A 19,949-nucleotide genomic window follows, 5' to 3' on the forward strand; every position below is an offset into this window, starting at 1 on the left:
CGCGAAGGCGGAATGGGGAAGAGGGAGAGAAGAGAGAGAGGGAGAGGAAGAAGATGAGCGAGAGAGCAGAGATGACTGAAGCGAAGACGGCGGACGGAACGCCAGAACGACAGAACGAACGAGAGAAAGAAAAGACCGAATCGGGACTAGCGGGAGGGTCGCTGGCCAGGCCCCGGCTGCGATTGGTCCGCCCGCCTGGCGTTAGTTCGTTGCGGTCTTTCTTCTTCTCTCCGCCTTCCACGCCTCGTATCGATCTACACTCCCAGCAACAACTCTGCTCTTTGTTTTCGGCTTGCGTGTACATCAGTATCATTATTATCTTTCATATTGTACTCCCTACACTCCCACAATCCCCCCCCCTTCCCCCCCTTCCCCGGCCATCAATCACATTGAATATCTAGCTCATACGCGTCCTGCCCGGCTGGACTGCCCGGTTTCTGCATCGGCAATTTTAGTCTGGTTTGGCGGCGCTTACCTGTTGCTATGAATAGTTGATCCTCCTCCTAGGTCGGTGACCCTTGTTTTCTATCCTGCGGATCCTGTTTCTTTGTCCCCGACGCCCCTGGGTTTTTCGAACCGTTCTGAAGTCTGAACGTACCTGATAGATAGACAACAGACGCACGCCATTGCAACGCCATCCAACGGTGGTCGCGGACCCGACCCAATTGCTTGTTTCCGTCCTTTCGGGTGCGTTCGCTGCAGCTAACCTCGCCCAATGATGATCGCTTCTGGGTCGCATAGTCTGGACAACGCTGCGACTTCCCTGAGACGTCACCGGGGCTAGCCTGTCGGCCTGTTTCACGATTTCACGATCTGCACCCGCGCATATCTATTTTATGTTTAGTCTCCAGTCCAACCCGTCAACCCTTCCATTCTTGGGTCGGTCGCCGGCCGAGTCCGTCGGCGCACGCTCGTATCCTTAGTAAACCAGCGGGTTATCAAAAAAGTACTCCGTATCGGATCCCACCATGGATTACCCCGACGACCACCACACGGATCACGGGCCTCCCCCGGAGGAGTTTGCCTACCCCGATATTGACGAGACCATTCATTACCCATGGCAGGGAGCCCCGCCAGCAGCCCAGGGACAGGGAGAGTCCTCCCTCCACTCCGTCCTGGACCCGCGTCTGTACAAGGATTTGTTCGCCGGCAGTGCCTCGCAGGAGCCCGAACGATCCTCGGTTGACAAGGAGGCAGAGGAGTATGCTGAAGCCGATGACTCCGATCAGTCCCTCTATACCCTGTCTTCTTCAGAAGAGAGCAGCAGGTCGGTCTCCACGGTTCCCCGGAAACTCCTACGTCGTGAACCCCTCTGACCATTCGCAGCGAGGAAGAACCGGAGCCCGAGGACGGCGAGGACGATGACGATTACTCTCGGAGACGGCACCGCAGGGGCACAGGTCCCTTCTCTGGTCGATATGGTGCCCGTGGCGGGAAGGGAATCAAGAGGGGACCGCGCAAGCCTCTGGAACCGAGCCCAGAGTTCAAGATGCTGCACTCGGAGGCAACGTCGGCCTTTATTGATGGGGACTATGACCGTGCCATCGACCTGACCAAGCGTGCGATCCAGATCAACCCGGAGATGTTTGCCGCCCATTCGCTTCTGTCCGAAATCTTTCTGGCCCAGGGGGAGAAAGATAAAGCGTTGACTGCGCTGTTCAGCGGTGCGCACACGCGGCCCAAGGACCCTACCGTGTGGGCCAAGGTGGCACGAATGATCCTGGAGCGCGCAGGAGACGATCGTCAAAGTGCCCTAAACGACGTTATCTACTGCTACAGCCGTGTCCTCGACGTAGATCCGAAAAACTACAATGCGCGGTTCCAACGAACGGCAATCTACCGGGAGCTGGGGTATAACGGACGGGCAGCCACTGAATACGAACGCATTCTGAGAGAAGTCCCGCATAATACCAGGGCGCTCCGACACCTTGCAGAGACCTATATCGACCTCAACGATGTCGGAAAGGCTGTGGTGCAGTGGGCAAACAGCGTTGAATACTTCCAGTCTCTGGAACCGGAAGATGTACCCGATTTCTCTTGGTCGGATGTAAATATCTACACCGAACTCTACAGCTACCTAGACCAGCACTTTCAAGGGCTGGTGGCTCTCAAATCCGTCTCCAGATGGCTCCTCGGCCGGAGAAGTGACACGATGTGGGAGGATTTCCACGAAGATGACCGGGAATGGGATGCAGATGACTCCCCCCGGCGCATCAAAACCGATGGCTTCGATCCGCGAACATGGTCGCGGGATTATTACGGCCTAGGGCTGCCACTCGAGCTCCGCATCAAACTGGGCCTTTTTCGTCTGAAAATGGGGTATGACCACAAAGAGGAAGCTTTGGTAAGTGGCATTATCCAACAGATAAATACGCGGCTGATCTAACGCAAGGACGCAGCATCACTTCGAATGGCTGAACCCGGACGATACTTCTGAGAATGCCCGGCTATACGATTACGGCGACCTCTTCCGCGAGGTTGCTGATGCGCTGAAGGATGTCGGATTGTATGAAGACGCGCTTCGATTCTACCTACCCATCCAACAAACGAACGAGTATGCAGATGCCAGCTTCTTCATGGCACTGGGAGACTGTTTCAAGATGCTGGACAAGATCGAAGATGCCGAGAACTGCTTCCTCACAGTGGCAGAGCATGATACGAAACACGTCGAGTCACGCGTCCAACTTGCAAAGCTATACGAGAGTATTGGTATGTCAGAACAGGCGCTGAAATACGTCAACGAAGCTGTCCTGCTGGGAAGACAAGAAACGAGAAGCAACCGGCGGCGCAAGGACACGAGGCTGGAACAGCTGGCCATGGAATTCCGAACAGCAGACGTGGCTTGTGGAGAGACCGTCTTGAGGCCGATTGCACCCAAGCCCTCCACCGATGCACCTGCGCCGGTTCTCACCAGTGCTCCGCTTGATAAAAGGGACGCTGTGATGGACGAGGGTCAGAGGTCCGACAACGTGCGGTATCTCTATGCCAAATTGTTGCAGCTGCAGCCGCAAATGAAAGAAGGAAATGCCGAGGCCATGGAGGACTGGCTGGATATAGCGGACGCTCTGTTGCGCGAGTTTCGATCCAACCGGGTATTCTACCCGCTTCAGCGCAACATGACCTTTTTGGGGTACTCACGGGAAGCGCAGCGGAAAGTGGGAAAATCCAAGGGTCGGCACTTCATTGATGAGATGCAAGAAATGGCCGGGCGTATCCAGGAGTCCTTAGGTAGGATACACACATGCCCCGTTTGGGACAACGCTGATTTTGTATAGGGAACATCCCCGAAGAACCGCTTCAAGGGACGATCCCGACTGATTACTACGGGATACGCTTCGAGGAGTGGCTGGACATGTTTCTGCAGTATGCTCTTACCGTCGCAGCGCAGGGAGAGTCTGATGAAGCGTACGACACGCTCGCCGCCGCGGCAGATGCCAGCGTCTGGTACCATTCCAAGCCCGACGCCCGCATGATTCACGTCTGCTGGTTCAGTGAGTATTTAGCGATCTGTTATACACCAGGCTGAATACTGACATCTTCCAGCTTGTGCGCTTCGCATGCAAGACGAGGAGACCCTCGCAAATGAAGCCCGATGGTTCATCAAGGAATACCAATTCGTCACTGACACGTACCGCCTGTTCTCCATGCTGAGCCGCCTCAGCGGTGATCCTCGCCGGTCTCTCTTCCATTCATCGCCTAACATGAAGTTTATGCTGCGCCAGATCAAGGCCATCGACTTTACCCTGCCAGACAACCATACAGGTGCCCGGCCCAGTAAGCTAGTCCGAGAGTCGGTCTACAAGGAACGCGCTTCCCTATCCACGCGGGACGAGGTGACCGGAGAAGCCATCCCAGCCGATGAAATGGACGTCGCGCTGCTTGTATTATACGGCCACATCCTCTACTCCGGCAACAGTTTCTACCCTGCCCTGAACTACCTCTTCCGCGCCTATGCACTGGACGACCAGAACCCCGCCGTCCTCCTCTCGATCGCGCTCTGCTACATCCACCACTCCTTCAAGCGACAGTCCGAGAACCGACACTACCTGATCATGCAGGGCCTGTCGTTCATGCACGAGTACCGACGCGTCCGCGAACGCCCCGGGACCCTCTTGGCGGAGCAACAAGAGATGGAATTCAACTTCGCCCGCGTCTGGCACAGCCTCGGCATCGCCCATCTCGCAAAAGAAGGCTACCACCGCGTGCTGCAGCTAGGCGAGCAGATCCAGGCGCAATCCCAGCCCCAGTCTGCAGACGGAAGCGATGTCATCATGACCGATGATGATGATGCCGCGGACGCGCCCGTCCTCTTCGTGGAGGATTTCTCGCGGGAAGCGGCCGTAGCGCTGCAGATAATCTATGCCGTGAATGGCGATTATCAATCCGCCCACCGGGTCACTTCCAAATGGCTGGTCATTTAGTTGATGACGACTGCGGTGGCAACCCCCATCTCCTCCCCCTATGATATTAGTTTTTATGTATAAAAAAAAAGTACCTACCATCCCAGTCGGGATAAAAGATTTCACTAATGTCGCTATTGACGGAATTATATCCTCAATGTAGTTAGTATATACCTTGAATGATCAACCTGTACATACACATACATTAGCAGATAGTCAACTCTCCAGTCCGGATATGTAGATCTGCCTATCTAAGTATCTATCTGTCTGCCTGTCTGCAAGTAAACACACACACACACACACACACACACACACACACACACACATATAAGTAAGAATGACCTACCACTACCACCTCGTACCTTTTTTTTTTCTTTCTGCTGTGCTCCCTCCTCCCCATGCAATATGCAACATGCAACATGCAATATGTAATATGACATAAGAGCCAATGCCACAAAACAGGGGGTAAGAGGTCGATCCGTCCGTGCCGGAGCCTTCAGGCCTCAGGCCTAAGACCTCACCAAGCATCCATGCATGCATCCATCTCTCGGGTCTGTGGGAGTAAGTAGGTAGGTAGCTAGTAGGCCAAGAAATAATTTGCTGACATGAAGTAAGTAAGTAAGTAAGTAAGTAAGTAAGTAAGTAAATACTGGGTATGTACTATGCAATATGATGCGATGCGATGTAATGCAGTGATGCGGAGGAGTAATTTAAATACCTACCTGCCTACCTGCCTGCCTACCTGCCTACCTCCCAAGTATCACATGTATATTTCCCCTTCCGATCCAGGTCCAGATCCAGATCCAGGTTTTAGGTCTGAGTCTAGGTCTAGGTCTAGGTCCAGCAGGTAAGTGTATAATGATAGCAAATAATGAGTCTAGCCGTGAGCTGAGTTGATCCGGTACCTAGTATTTAGTATCCAGTATCCACGGACAAAAAAAAAAAAAGAAAAATCAGAAAGCTCTTCGGAAGATGGATGTCTATTATATTATGGAGAGGAGGGAGACGGGAGACGGTGTATGTATGTATGTATGTATGTATGTATGTATGTATGTATGTATATAACGGTGTGTGGACTGGAAATTGACATTGACAAATGGTTGGTTTCATGTTGGTTGATACTAGCAGGCAGGTAACTAGGCAGGAGAAGACATTGATATGATATAGTATAGTACCGAGTGAGAAACCTTTTTTTTTTTTTTTTTTTTTTTTAAACCCCCCCCCCCCCCCCCCCTTTGTTAATAATGTCTGTGTTCACATAGGGAAGGAAGAAAGAGGTTTTCTTATCACCAAAGCAAGACCAGCTTGATTCAAGAAAACTATTAGCACATACCTACCTACCTAGCTAGTAGATATCTAAGGTAGTTTTATCCAGAGGGAAATTGGACTTGGCGGTGCAAAGCACCTACTTACATGCAGTACTTAGGTACAGGACCTAGTAGTAGTAGTAGTAGTAGTAGTAGTAGTAGTAGCATACCTACAGTAGTAGGTAAGCACCCAAGCACACTCCGTATTCTACACAATTCTATGTATACAGTGGCAAGAGGGGAAAGAGGCTCAGGTAATTAATTAGCCAAATAAGTAAGTAAGTAAGTAAGTAAGCAGGTACTTAATAAAATTACTCTCAGTACTTAAGAAGTACCACTTGATTAGCGGATGCAAGTCGGAGGACTAATGTCTGCAAGTAAGCCAGCAGGAGAAAGCCGATATGTCCGTCCGGACAGACAGACAGACAGACAGACAGGAGGAGAATGGATAGATTACGAGGAAGAGGAAAATAGCTCATGCTTTAATAGTTAGTATACATACTAGTATACATACAAGCATGCATACATACATAAGTACTGTACATACATATAGTTAATCTAACCAACCTAACGTAATAGAAAGTAATAGAAAATGATGAAACCGCCCGCCGTGCGCTTATGTACGAACTAAAGAAGAGGAAGACGAAGAAGAATAACAGGTAGCCAATAAGCAACCAACCCAAATAAAGCGCCGATTTATCTATCTATCGGGCGATAGACACATACTACATACAGTACAGGAAATAAGTAATCTAGCCAGTTGAAGAGTAGTGTGTTGTGTGTTGAACAAGGCGTTTGACGTGCGTCGGAAGGGAACGCACCAGCCAACCCGGGGCGAAATTAAAGTAAGGCGGTACCTAGATAGATAAAAGGGTTTCATCCGGACCTAAGCGCATCCTCTTCCGCGGCGTACATGTCCACATCATCGAAAAAGACGGCGGACTGCCGGCGCATCTCCTCGAGGATACTCCCGGTACTGCCCCGACGGTGCTCCGGGACCCGCAGGCGAGACGAAGCAGACTCGCCGGACGAGTTATCCGACAGGGACCCGTCCAGTAGCAGGTGTGCGTCCTCGCCGTCGCCCTCGACCCGCCGTTCCGGCAGATTATGGTCTAGACGCTCGGACAAGGGGTCGGGGTGGGGGAGCTCGTGGTCGTCGTCGAGGTGGTGGTCGCTGTTGCGCCAGCGAGACGCCGCAGGGGCGGCCGTTCGGCCGCCGGCGGCGTGGGCGAATTTCTGTAGCCCCTTGACCACGGCGATCTCGATCTTTAGTCTGTTTTTGATGAACTGGATCTTCGGGAAGGCGCTTTGTTGGCCCACGCGGAGCATGCGGGCGAGGCGTTCCGGGCTGGGGTCCGACAGGATGTGGTAAAAGTCCGAGGGGATGGTCTTGGGCCAGATGGTGACCGTGCCACTGAACTTCTGCAGCCAGATCTCGCTCCAGTCTTGGCCCATGGGGCGGGGTAGGAGCTCTAGATGCCGGAGGACCCGGAGCCATTTGTTCAGGTCTAGCTTGATGTACTGCTCGATGGCGGATCCGAGGAATCCTCCGCGCCAGCCGCGACCTTTGCGGTGGGTGACTGGTCGGCCTACTGTGCCTCGGGAGCTGAAGAAGAAGAGGTTGATGTGTGGGTTAACCTGTTAGAAGTAGGATGTCAGACAAGTTTCAGCAGGGACCTAGGGATGCTTTGTTCTACCTGTGAAACAATAGTGAAGTTGACGTTGAAATGGAGGTTCAACGCCTTTATTGGGATGTCGGTCCGCAGACTGCCGTCCTTCCATTTGTGTCCGAAAGAGTACGGCGCGAGTGTACCGTCGCGTTTCTTGGTCATCAACACGACGGGGTTCAGGATGCCGGGGACTGCCGCTGAGGCAAGTACCGCGCTCCAGATCACGCAGTTGGGTGACGTTAAATAGTTGGCTAGAATGGTGGGCGAGTGAGGGTCGGACGGCACACACGACACGTTCAATATACGTCCTGTTCGTTCGTAGGCCTCGCGGAACGTGGTCGAACCTCTGCAGAACCAGCTACATTGACGCGCCCAGTCTGAGGTATCGAACCGGGCTCCTGTCCGCCACCAACGATATGCCCACGTGGGGAAGCTCTCCTGACAAGCCTTGATCTGATGCGCGAGGGCAGGCACGAGCAGCTGCTTCAACTCCTCGTCCGTTCTGGTAGCGACCAAGGCAGCGACCAGCGCTCCTCCAGACGTTCCCGTTATGATTTCAGGCAGAACCTCATTGTCGAGCAGCGCCCGAACAAGACCAAAATGATAGTATGCAAACGTGGCCCCTCCAGAGAGACATAGCGCGGTTCGTCCAAAATTTGTGTCCAAATGCTTGAAGTGTTGAAGCTTCTCCTCGTCGCTGATCACCTTGGACTCGGCCACGACCTGAATGCACGCATGCAGTTCGTCAATGTATTTCTGCACCAAGTTCTTGGTCCCCGAGTACGCCTCACTGTAGAGACGGGGGTTCTCCACCCCGGCGAAGTTGTTCTTGACGCACGCTTCCAGCAGTGTACAGAGTTCCTCGGCAGCCGGTACGTCACCGGGACCCGAACGGCCGTCGCGGATTTCATGTTCAGCCTCCTTCCTGACCTTCTTCAGCTGCCTGACCAGGTTCCCTACCGTCAGGTGATCGTAGTAGGCGTATTCGTCCGTCTCCTTCCAGCGCTGGTTGCCCAAATGATCATCGAGGGCCTGGGCGGCTTTCTGCCAATCGGCGTAATTGGTTTGGGCGCGTAGTTGTCTCCGGAGGCTCTGTCTTCTGCCCCTCCATGTTATCCACTGCTCGTACAGGAAGATGTAAACGCGAGTCAAGGTGTAGGCAAACGCGAGGACAGCAAGCCAGCCAAAGACGATGAACAGAAAGGGCCACTTCAGAACGGTGTAGAGCACACCTTCCCTGGTCTCATCCTTGGTTCGCCTAGGCCCTTTACGGCGGCCACGTCCTTTCCGGACCCGTTGGTAGATGGGGCGCCAGTCATTCAGCGCAACCAGCGGTGACGCCCCCTGATCGGTCAGGGCGTTTTCGAATTGGCGCAAATCATCGGGATCGAGGAAATCTCGGTCGTAATCCGGTATCGCACTGGGACTGTAAGTATCATCCGCCGCGGACTTCTCTGACCAGTTCATGATTGATGATGATAATGCATGGTGGGGTCGGAGGGGGGGCGAGGGGGGGGGGGACACGGTGGAAAAGTGAAGCTGACTAGGGAGTTGAGATGATCCTGGCCGGGATCAGTGACGCACTGGGCGACATCGACGTCAGCGGGCCAGAGTCGGTCACCGCCCCCGTGATGTGCGCCACAGTCTCGTGACTGACGTGAGCTTGCCAGTCGTACTAGCCACAGCCACAGCCGCAGACCCCCACTTCTTTTGGCCTCAGGCAGACGTTACTCCGTACTGGAACGGTCACCCGTTACCGGGCAACCCTGAACTTTACTTTCCCCCCTTCCCTGTACATACCCCATCCTCTATACATTACCACGGACCCCCCTGTGGTGGTGCTCACAGCCTCACGGACAGAAGACCAGGATGCGCTAACAGCCTTGTATCGTCAGGGATGCAGAGTACCCGGGCCATCAGCCTGGTCTTTCGTACCGACATCAATTACTGCAATAAGCAAGCCGTGGTGCTTTTGTCCTCTCCCATGTGCTCCGTACGGTAGTCCGGATCATGCTGCACCAGGAGCAATATCTGCTCAGTCATGGTACTCGTCATGATCCCAGCAGGAATACATAGTTAGGTACATCCGGAGTACATCCCTGATCGATACTCACGCCATATTGATGCACCTGATACACCCAACCTTAAAAGTCCCTCGCACCTCCCCTTTCAGTAAGAGTTGGAAGTCTATCAGCCGCCCTGGTTGGATGGTCCATGCTGCTGTTGTTGATGATGATGTTGATAGATCGACATTGCAGACGAAGAAGCTTGCAAATCACTCCCCAAGTGATTATGATCATCGGATAGCTCCTAGCTCATGGCGCGGCTGATTACATGATGAAGGGGGGTTGACGATGCTGGCTGTACATGGTCCTAGAAAGTAAAGTATGGAGTACATGCCTTTCCCCCCCCCCCTCCCCCCCCCGGGTTGAAATCCGGGGGGCATTGGAATGTGTATTGTTGCACACGCACACGTTGAAGGAACACGCGGGATCGACGAGCCAGCAACTGGCGGCATGACTCGATGTAGATAGGTGGTAGATACTAGATAGACACGAAGACTGCGCCCCGCCACCTATCACAGCCTGGGATCCAGAAGTTCAGAACTGAGAGCCAGGACCGATGCGGTATATCCGAAGTGCAGCAGAGCTGAGGCCATCTCAGCATCTCAGCTGCACGCCCGCACTGCGATGACAGGCCCTGCCACCCGGATCCAGTGCCGCCGCCCCTCCCCAAGCACCTTCCCAGTTCCCACCTGATTAGCCGCCCAAATCTCAATCATACCGCCGGTCGGTCTGGATGGATATTAATATATACAGGATACATACATACATACATACATCCACACATACATGTACAGATATCGGTGTGACGGGCACGAGGCGAGGCATGGCATGGCGGAGAGCATGGGGTCGACAGTTCGACTGGGGGCATTCATTCCCTTTCCGACAACCCTGCCAGAGCCGGCATTCTTTGGCGTCAGCAACCAACCACACATTGCGGGGTAAAATTACCGACTCTCCAAGAGTTCTGTTCAACCCTCGGAGACTTCTACCGGCGGCTGGTCTGTGAGTCCATGGCAGCGAGGCGGGTGGTCGAAGGATGCGAGACCCGTGGTAATTGGTTATCAACACCAACCGCAGCTATACGGAGCAATCCAGAAGGCGAATGATTTGCAGGCACTGCAAACTAACCCTCCCTAGTCCCCCGCCAATTCCTAGGGTTCAGCCACCATTGGGGAGGTTCTTGTCTGCTATCTAGCCTGTTGGTGATCGGGTGCAGCAACTAGCGGTGGTGGTCCTGTAAGTAGTGTATGCGTGTGCGTGTGTATGTATGTAAGTAACGATGGATGGATGGAGAGACGTAGTACTCCGTAGGCAGGCCGAATCGAGCCAGCTCGCCTGGTGTCAGCAGCGATCGCATCATGCCATGAGACCAAGAAAAAAACAAGCCCTCCGGCGGAACTTGCTTTTTCCTCGATTTCCCTCACCACCGACCGGGTTGGATATACCGCACATCTTGCAGTCGTTCGCCATCCATTTGAACATCATCAAAAACAACAACAAACAGAAACAAGCGTCATGCTTCTAATTTTACACCTTTGCGCCGTAGCCGCTGGTGTACTCCATACTCGTCGACTCGATAGGTTAGTAGGTAGCATAGTTAAATTCCTAGGCCTCGGGATCGGTTCACGGTGAACCTTAGCCACAACGACTACGCCTCTTGGTACTCTTAGGTTTCCCGAAGCGGTGGGATGCGTCAGGGTCAACCTGAACCCAGAACCCTCCCCCATTCCATGATTCCATACCTCGCCTTCGTGGAATCACTGCAACCTCCAGCTGCGTCCGTGGTTTTCCACTTTGCGACTAATGCATGAAGATCGCTTGCCTCGGTGTTTTTTTCTTTCTTCTTCTTCCTCGTCCTTGGTGGTTTGCTCTAAACATACCTACTGTACGCAAAGACAGGCTACTCTGCCTCGCCCTCGTCTTTGGCGCCTCTCCCGAGTCCCGAAGGGGGGCTCGTCGCTATAGCGAGGAAAAAATCGCCAATGGGCTGCGATGTCGGATCTGATTGGCACGAGAATGGCGAACGACTGCTGATCCTTCGAGCGGTTGACTGCAGTGGAGACCCGCCCTCCTTCGAGTCGTCAGATCCCCGTATCCACCTCGGTTTCCCACTATCGGCCCGGGCTTTTTTTCCTCTCGCTACTCCGTATCAGTGACAGTCATTACTCGAGTAGCGGCCTCCATAATTCAAACTAACAGGAGAATAAATGTCTGCTTCCTCCACCACTGGCCAGATCAGATGTCATAGACTCATAGGGGTCAGGTGCACCCCTCCATCGTCAATATTCATTGGAGGGACATGGAAGGAACACATTGAGACCGGGTCGTCATTCCAACCATCGACAAGGCTCACAAGCATTGAATCCTCTCTTAGTAGTCAGCTCCCCAAGAACACCTGCATTCCTACATCGGAGACCGGCCGGAGATTTGTCTCCAAACAACCCCGTCGCCGACAGGGCTCAACCCCGGGATGTGAGACAGATCCAAGCAGGGATAGGTAGGTGTAAACAAGGAACAGCCACAGCGACTCCTCGCATGATATCGAAAACTCATGTCGATGCCACGGCAAAACCTGGAACATGACTCCTAGCATGCTCGCGGTGCATGGCAAATTGAAGAGCCATGCGGACTCACTTTGAAGGGGAAAAAAAGGGAGAAAAGAAGGTTCTCGTTAGCGACGCCGCCCCTTCATCTATACGCGGCAAGTCGACCAACCTCCGATCGAGGACGCAAGCGATGTCTCTAAGCAGCTGCACGCCATACTGCAATAAATGTTACCGTGTCGTCTCATGGATGGGGCGAGAAACAGGGGGGGCAGAAAGAAAGGCCCCCGGTTTCTGACGGTAATTCAGAAAGAGGCAAGGAACGGAGACGTCCAGTGCATTGTCATGAAACAGGAGATGATGGCTAGACCAGAGGTTTCCACAGTAGATAGAGTGCCGATGACGACTGTATACTCGCCGTTGAACAAATCCCTTAATCCTCGACTCGAAAGTATGGAACGCCATTCAGCGCGCCAAAAATTTTTTTTATCGGGCTATCAGTTTTGCAACGGTCACGGACCAACTAGCATGATCCATGGACGTCATTCATCTAAGTTCAGCATCAGCCCCTCGTTTGCGATCGATACTTTGGAAGATCACAAGAACGTGGGCCTCTTCTGTATGGAGGGAGGTCGGCAAATGAGGGAACTAGAAAGCGACTACGACGCGGAGTGGCACAGAACCATGGATCGAATGATGTTATCCAAGGAGGGAGGGGTGGGCACCGGGAGAAAGAATGTGGTGTGATACCAATGGGAATGAATTAATATGGGACATGGCCGGAAAGCGGTGTGACTGACTCACTGACAGCGGGAAGGGGCGAGGGATGGGGGGGGGGAAGAGGAAGGACTGGTAGACTAGGCTACTCCGTACGGAGTACACGCCGGCCCTTTAGGTTTTACAATCGAGATAACCACACAGCACACCATCGGCTCAGCAGCTGGATGTTCGTCCAGGATGTCTGGAGCTCAGGCATGTGGTGCCCATGATTCGTCATGGGTTATCACGGCTCAACAGACGCGATCAGTTCGCCGTGACCGATGACTCGATCATCTAATTGCTATGTACGGCGGGAGTCACTTGATCCTCAAAGATGAGAAATCCAGACGGCCAGCTCCACTTGAGCCTCTCCGAAGAATGTCCAAGACTTCCAGCCCAGGAGGATGAGCATCGTACGCACTGACGACTGACGACGCTCCCATGTACCTACCTACATAGTAGATGGTCCGTACTCCGTACCTCGGTTCGGAATCAGGGACCTGTCTGTCGTCCGAGTTTCAGACCAGGAGCGACGGCACGAAGAAGCATCCAAAGTTGAGATGTGTCCGATTCTGCCTGCGTTTATTATCTCGACGCCGCTACTGTACGGTCATTTCTGGTACATACCTTAGGTACGATCCTAGTAGGTAACTAAGATGCCTAGCACTGGTATATCCCGGGCGTTGTATACTTTTAGCAACCTCCGCGATAATGAACGTTCCTAGTTGGTTAGATCCGCCTCGAAAGTCTCGATGATGTTATTTTGGCTCACGACGGCGTCCTTCTGCTCCCTATTTTCCTCTCTTTTTTTTTTCTGCTCCCGGCCGTGGCTCCCTCCATCTGCTAAAGCTGCTCGAGTAAAGCGTCATGCAGGTGGTGCAGGGCGGGCGGTGATTGGCCTCTGGGCCATGTACTTGAATGTCCGCCAGGGCGCTATCAGCTGCACGTTGAGTGCCCCACTACCAATCACGGGGCGGCCTGACACGGACTGTCCAGTTACCGCCGACACAGTTGCATCCGCCCAGGAAGCGGGTCGCCCCCAGCACCATCCGGTTCAACCAAACATTGCGCTTCATTCTTGATTCCCCCCCCCCCTCCTCCTCCCTCGTCCCCTCCCCTCCATCCAGCATCAAAACTTTTCACCCGACCTGCATCATGCTGGAGCCGGGCTGTGGTGGCCACGCAGGAAAAAAAAAAGTGGAAAAATGGAGAAATGGAAAATTTGCCTGCCTATGCCCACGCCCTGGGTCACGGGCGAATTGATCAGCATGGTGTGTGCGTCCCTCCGCCCTACTGGTAGCAGTTTAGCTGGGGATTATTGCTATTATTATTGTTGCATAATACTGCATCAGCCAAGTCCAAGGGTCGGCGATCGGGATACCCGCTCTTCGAGGGATTCGGAAAGATGCTCCACTCCTCCCAGAGCCGAAGAATGGCGCTCTCTCCCCTGGTTGGAGTGGCAGGCTCAATCAATCAATCTCTACGGAGTAATGTGTGTAGATATACACTCTGGCTGAAACTGACAAGGACTGAGATCAATGGAGAAGGTTTTGTTATCCAATGGTAGATGTTGAGGGGAACCCCAGGAGACGTGCCAAACTTTTGGGGATTTTCCCTTATCAGTTTATCAACGTGTGTACTCCGTACCACAGTTCGACAGCCGACTATCTACTACTGTGCTATCTATAATCTACTTCCGTCCTGTCTCCGTCGTAGTAGTACTACTACCGCCGAGTCCTGCTATGAGTAATCGGAGTACCCCGCTAGATAGAGTTTCCGGAGAAGGCGACCAGCCATTTGAGGTATGGGTCCGTAATTATCAGTCGTAGTAGTCGACACTTTAATCCTTCATCCTCCTGATAGGGACGGCAGACAGGGCCATGATGATGGACAAGCCCTGAAGCCCTTCTTTCCGATGGAAGAACTAGGTTGCCACCGGCCGGTTCATAGACGCAGCGGGGAAGGGATGTGATTCGACGGGAAATCAAAGGGGGTCCTCCGAAAGGTACAGGTACTTTAAAAAAGAAAAGAAAGAAAGAAAACCAAAAAAGCCTGGAGATGGTGTACAGAGTACTACCCGGCGCCGAGGCCGTACCGTACCGTACGTATGCACGCCCACAGCCCGCATGTACCTCTCTTGACGACGCCCGGTGCAGCGGCTCCCTGACCAAAGGGAACGCAGTACAAGATAACAGGCGCAGATTTTATATGATAATAAATTATATTAGTCCCAGGTATCGCCAGCCCGTCCCTTTTGCCTCTCCCCCCCCCCTTTTCTCTTCTTCTTTTGAATTGGCATCTTTGCTGTGTGCAGTTCAACACCTGCATTTATCTCGAGAGACTTGACTCATTCTGTCTGGTCTCGTCTCGTCCTTGTTACTGCTACAACTACGGACTACTTCCCATTCTTCCTTTGTCCCCCTCCCTTTCAGTGTCCACCTGAAGGCATTCCGAAACCCCCCTCCCCGGCCACCCCCCGTCAGCCAACAATAATTCCCTTGTCACCCATCCACGGCCACGGCTTACCACCCCTCAGCTGATTGCTCCGGTGCTCATCCTTATCCACTCCACCCCCCCCCCCCCCCCCCCCGTCTTCCCCCCCGTCACGTACCACCCACTAGACTGGCAAGTAGGTCCGTGGTGCTTGCATATTAGCTCCCCCGGTCCTGTCTTTTTCTATCCAGTCCATCCATCCATCCATTTATCCATCCATCTTCTCCTTTTCGGGGATCCCTCCTGCTTCAGCTCGCCTCTTCCTCCCCCTTCAGCTTCGTCCCGGCGACAGGCTTCTCTCAACCGACATTGGAGATCCTTCTTCTTCAGTGCTTTTTCTCAACCTTTTCTCCCATAGACTCTTGCATTGCTGTGGTGGGCGGTTCAGTCAATTTGTTCGACGCTTGTTTATCGTTACTTGCGCCCCCTATATTTACTTAGGTACGACCCCAGCCTTGTCCCTCTCCCTCTCTCTCTCAACTTGCTCGGATGCCTCGACATCAGTTCAACCCTAGGCCGATTCCTCGAGTCCCCGCTGACCCTGGCGCTCATCTACAGGTCCCTTTTTCTCATATCGCACTGTGTCTTGCCAGCAAGATGTCGACTCTCGCTGTCCCTAATACGAGTATATGAGCGTTCCTCTTCAGAGTCCGCCTAATTAGATTATCACTGTCTTGTTGGGCGAAGCAATTTCCGTAATGGAGAAGCTGAACACTGAAGATGGACAGCTCTTCATAAAAGTGCGTGCGCCTCTGTTCATGATAATACCCCCCCACCTCCCCGACGATGTCTCTGGCTAACCTGGCCCTGTCTCTTAGAACCTCGCTAGTTTCGTACGAACCCATGAAAAGGCCCTCGCGAATGCATTGCAACTGAGGCGCCAACCTACCAAAAATGCGCAGTCTACCCATACCCAGTCGGGCTCGTCGAGCTCGGCTTCCTCAACCCTCGCAGCAGCCCTATCATTCGGGGCGCTGAAATTCACCTCGCAGAATATCAAACCTGCCAAACTTACCCTCACCCCCCATCATCTCTTCTACCTCCTTTCTCGCTTTGAAGACCTTTCTATTGCCGTGGGCCCCCTGAACGTGAGGCTGGAGAATATCCACACAGACGGGTCGCAGTCCTATGTGTCCTTCCTGAATAAGCCTCAGAGATCCAGAGGTGACCGGGACTCCATCCACTCTGTGTCCAGTGTCCGTAGTGTCATGTCTGGGATGAGTTCCCTTTGGTCCTCGTTCGGGTTGGTGTCCAAGGATTCGGTCTCCAAATCAGAACGGGCCAAGGCTGCTCTAGAAGCGGATACAAAATACCTATACTCTGCCTTCACCAAAATTCCCTGCCTCCGCTTAGCCCCTGACCGTCGTGCCCGGTTGATCCGCGGCTACGAAGAATTCCCCTTTGACACGGCCGTTCCCTTGCATGCCTTTAAGAACTTGAGCGCTTTAGAGATCATTGATATAGACTTCCGCTCGTTCTTCGGTTGGGATAGACAATCCGAGCAACTGCGCACGCTGACCGTCAAGAGGGCTAACATCGAAGACCCCGCTGATCTGCTAACGGGCATCGTGTTGGACGACATCGACAAACGGCGCCGACGTTCATCCAAACACCATCACTCGCCGATGATGGGATGGAGTGGAAACGCAAACCCCCAACCGGTTCATAAGTCCGACCTCTCTGGATCCCTTTCTGCCCCCGGGTCGCCGGTTGCCGATGCACCGTTCGGAACCAGCGCCAGCCCCCAATCCGCATCTATGATCAGGATGGCGTCGGAGGGTTCCAAAGCTCGACCAAGGACCGGAAGCATCTCCCCATCCCGCCCGACCAGCTCCAAACACTCGTATCGTCACAGCCGTGGAAACGTCTCCCGGATAAGACGTACCGGGTCTGGTAGCTCGAACTCTAGCGACACCTCGGGTCAACGCAACGGCAGCTCTTCGAACCTAGTTTTACCAGCATCCAAATGGCGCTTTTTGAGACACCTCGGCCTCCCGGACAACTCCCTGACCTCCATCTCTGCCGCCAGTCTCGCTCCAGTGGCCAACACCCTGCAGTCCCTCGATCTATCCACGAATCTCTTCACGGAAGTGCCCGACAGTTTAGCATCCTTGGTTGCCTTGAGGGCCTTAAATCTCTCGCATTGCATGATCGAATCCCTCCACTCTCTGTCCCGCAATCCTCTTCCTGCGATTACCGCCCTCAATCTCCGTGGCAACCGTCTCCGCTCCCTCGCGGGTGTCGAGAGACTGCTTTCTCTGGAGAGGCTGGACCTACGAGACAACAACCTTACCGATCCGACCGAGATTGCGCGGCTCACCAATCTCCCTGAGATACGGGAAATCTGGGTCTCCGGCAACCCCTTTGTCAAGACGCATTCTAACTATCGCGTTGTCATCTTCAACTTGTTCCGCCGTACTCCGGGTTACTCCGAAGACATCATCATCGATGGATCAGGCCCCGGATACACCGAGCGGAAACAGCTGGTCGACCGGGCCGCCGAGCCCGAGGCTGCACCGGTCATACGATCCGTGGCGGCAGATGTCTCTGCCGTGGTCAGCAAGCCATCCAGCACTGTCGCTCAGGAGGCCCCATCGCTCCACGAGCAAGTAAGGCCAACCGGACGAGTGGTGCAGAATGGAATTGACGTCGGCTCCAGTCGTCGGAAGAGGGGTACTCGGCGGAAAATCGCCGATCGGCCTCTAGATAAACCCTCCACTGATGGTAATGATGACTCAGGTGCGATGGTGCCTTCTATTCCCTCTGTCCAGCATGTTCAATTATTACCTGTTGATCCGTTTGTCACGGCATCTCCCGACCGTCAATGGATATCTGATGGTGGACCCCAGGCCAGCCCTCCTAGCCCCAAGAGCCCGGTGAAGATGGACGTTGCACGAATTCCACCCGCACATCAGACCAAAGACCGCCCTGGGATACAGCCGACACCACAGGCTAAAGACTGGGGTGTCGACGAGGAGTTTTACAGACGACAGTTGGAGGCGCTCAGGCATGAGCTTGGAAACAGCTGGCTCAAGTCGCTTGGAGAGCGTGGTTGGCAGGACCCCCAGACGAGTATCAATGTATCTTGTACGGGGCCTGACCGCAACGATCCAGTGTTGATGCAAGTAGATGCATTGACGAGGGTGAGCCCACAGGTGATCCTGAGCGGCCATGCCTTGAGTTGACGTGGTATTATCCACGTGTCTGCCACTTCTTTAGTGGCAGCATCCCCCCCTGTTTGGGGGATGAACGAAAAACAAAGAAGAAAAAAAATACAAAAACCCTAAAAAAAAAGAAGGGAGGAGAAGGAGGAGGGAGCAAGGAAACAAAAGCACAACTTTACCTCATTTATAGTCCTCACTGAGTCCTACGATTTCGGATACACCTTGACACTCTCCCGGAGAAAAAGTTCCGTTTGGCTTCGAGCATGCAGTTCTTCCACGATACCTTCTGGTTTTTGAACATACCCCGACCTTATATACGCAGACCCCTCAATGAAGCTCCTCGCAACGGGGCTGTCGAAATGCATTTTTCACGGCGTTGGGTGGTCTTTCAGAGCTTACGGACTGGATGCGGGAAACGCTATGCCTTTTATTTCGCCTTCTCACTTCTTCATTCTCCTTCCTCTTCTTCATCCTCATCCTTATCTACTCCCCTCCCGCTTCTCTACGATTATATTGTCCTACGATCCGCATCCAACCGTACCCGGCTGGTCCCTCTGATAGGAGCACGATGAAAGAGAGTTGCTTTTTTTTTTTTGACCCCTCTAGACGGCATGTATTGTATTTGGGGCAGGAGTTTCAGGTACCTGGGCGTTGCTTATGGGGGTTCTGATTTGCACACATTTTACATTATTTTTCTTCCTCTTCTTCATCTTCATCTTTCCATCATTTCGGTGCTTGCTTGCTTGACACTTTCATCATCATCATCATCTTCTTCTTCAGTGCATGGCCCTGAAATTGCAGGCAACAGTGTTGTATACTTCACATCATTCCCCCCCCCCCCCCATGTCGCTGATTTCCACGGATTGATTTGTTTCTTTCGGTTCTTGTCCCCCGACCCCGACGCATGATGAGTTTCGGACCTAATGCATGAGACACGACGATGTTGGATGTTGTGACGAGTCAGATGTTCGCCGACGCGGCAGATAGATAGCACCAATAGTTGAAATGCAAAGCAAAGCTAAAGCCAAAGCCAAAGCCAGAGCCAGAGCCAGAGCCAGAGCCAGAGCGCAGTCGCATCAGGTGCGTCATCGATAGACGAGAGGAGGGGGGAGGGCAGCGTCCCCGCCCGTAGGGCCTGCAGCATAGCAGCGTATTACTTGCTAGGAGGTGGTCATACCTACCCTACTAGTAGTAAGGTGAAGAAGGTTCTGACATGGGAACGAGGTAGGTAGATAGGTATTCCTCAGTGTTGGGTTTAAGTCACTGAATGAATGACTAATTAACTGGCAGGAGTTGGAGTTGGAGTTGGAGTTGGGCAGGCAGACATGCGAGTGAGTGAGTGAGTAGGTGAGTGCTCACGCGACAGAGGGGGGGAAAACCGGCCCGGTCACCAGGAATTATCTACTTGGGGGTACGGGGTACATAGGAAGTACATGGGCTGGGAAGATCCCGAACTTGTTGTATGGTAAGTCCCCTAGAAAGTCAGTGCAGCGTCGGCTAGATAGTCGCCTTCGGGGTGGGATGTGAAAGGACTGAGCGACGCGACG

The 19,949-nt window shown here is 53.3% G+C and overlaps 4 protein-coding genes across 4 annotated transcripts; 3 read left to right on the forward strand and 1 right to left on the reverse strand.

The window, feature by feature from the left end:
- Nucleotides 1-968: 968 nt before the first annotated feature.
- On the forward strand, nt 969-4,482 carry BO70DRAFT_379407 (RNA polymerase III transcription factor TFIIIC subunit Tfc4; the record flags this gene model as incomplete). Its single annotated transcript, XM_025545344.1, has 5 exons — nt 969-1,267; nt 1,327-2,344; nt 2,400-3,228; nt 3,276-3,491; nt 3,544-4,482. The coding sequence occupies 5 exons, from the start codon at nt 969-971 to the stop codon at nt 4,419-4,421; spliced, it is 3,240 nt and encodes a 1,079-aa protein (XP_025399551.1). The 3' UTR covers nt 4,422-4,482.
- A 1,701-nt stretch (nt 4,483-6,183) lies between these two features.
- On the reverse strand, nt 6,184-8,889 carry BO70DRAFT_361743 (patatin-like phospholipase domain-containing protein). Its single transcript, XM_025543115.1, has 2 exons — nt 7,405-8,889; nt 6,184-7,345 (listed from the first exon to the last, which is right to left on the reverse strand). The coding sequence occupies exons 1-2, from the start codon at nt 8,842-8,844 to the stop codon at nt 6,584-6,586; spliced, it is 2,202 nt and encodes a 733-aa protein (XP_025399552.1). The 5' UTR covers nt 8,845-8,889; the 3' UTR covers nt 6,184-6,583.
- A 3,190-nt stretch (nt 8,890-12,079) lies between these two features.
- On the forward strand, nt 12,080-12,801 carry BO70DRAFT_30068 (uncharacterized protein). The gene has a single exon (XM_025539679.1). It carries the CDS (start codon nt 12,215-12,217, stop codon nt 12,731-12,733), a length of 519 nt encoding a protein of 172 aa, XP_025399553.1. The 5' UTR covers nt 12,080-12,214; the 3' UTR covers nt 12,734-12,801.
- Nucleotides 12,802-15,766: 2,965 nt separating this feature from the next.
- On the forward strand, nt 15,767-18,544 carry BO70DRAFT_30167 (leucine-rich repeat domain-containing protein). The gene is made up of 2 exons (XM_025539718.1): nt 15,767-15,978; nt 16,057-18,544. The coding sequence occupies exons 1-2, from the start codon at nt 15,937-15,939 to the stop codon at nt 18,421-18,423; spliced, it is 2,409 nt and encodes an 802-aa protein (XP_025399554.1). The 5' UTR covers nt 15,767-15,936; the 3' UTR covers nt 18,424-18,544.
- The last annotated feature ends 1,405 nt before the right edge of the window (nt 18,545-19,949 follow it).

This window comes from Aspergillus heteromorphus (assembly GCF_003184545.1).
Source record: "Aspergillus heteromorphus CBS 117.55 chromosome Unknown BO70scaffold_11, whole genome shotgun sequence".
NCBI classification, from domain to species: Eukaryota; Fungi; Ascomycota; class Eurotiomycetes; order Eurotiales; family Aspergillaceae; genus Aspergillus; species Aspergillus heteromorphus.

Excerpts from the sequence above, each read along its gene's own strand:
- BO70DRAFT_361743 (XM_025543115.1), bottom strand. The coding sequence starts at position 8,844 with ATGAACTGGTCAGAGAAGTCCGCGGCGGATGATACTTACAGTCCCAGT. Across the intron at positions 7,346-7,404 it reads ACTTCACTATTGTTTCACAG|GTTAACCCACACATCAACCT; the intron begins GTAGAACAAAGC and ends TACTTCTAACAG.
- BO70DRAFT_30068 (XM_025539679.1), top strand. The coding sequence starts at position 12,215 with ATGTTACCGTGTCGTCTCATGGATGGGGCGAGAAACAGGGGGGGCAGA.
- BO70DRAFT_30167 (XM_025539718.1), top strand. The coding sequence starts at position 15,937 with ATGGAGAAGCTGAACACTGAAGATGGACAGCTCTTCATAAAA. Across the intron at positions 15,979-16,056 it reads ATGGACAGCTCTTCATAAAA|AACCTCGCTAGTTTCGTACG; the intron begins GTGCGTGCGCCT and ends CCTGTCTCTTAG.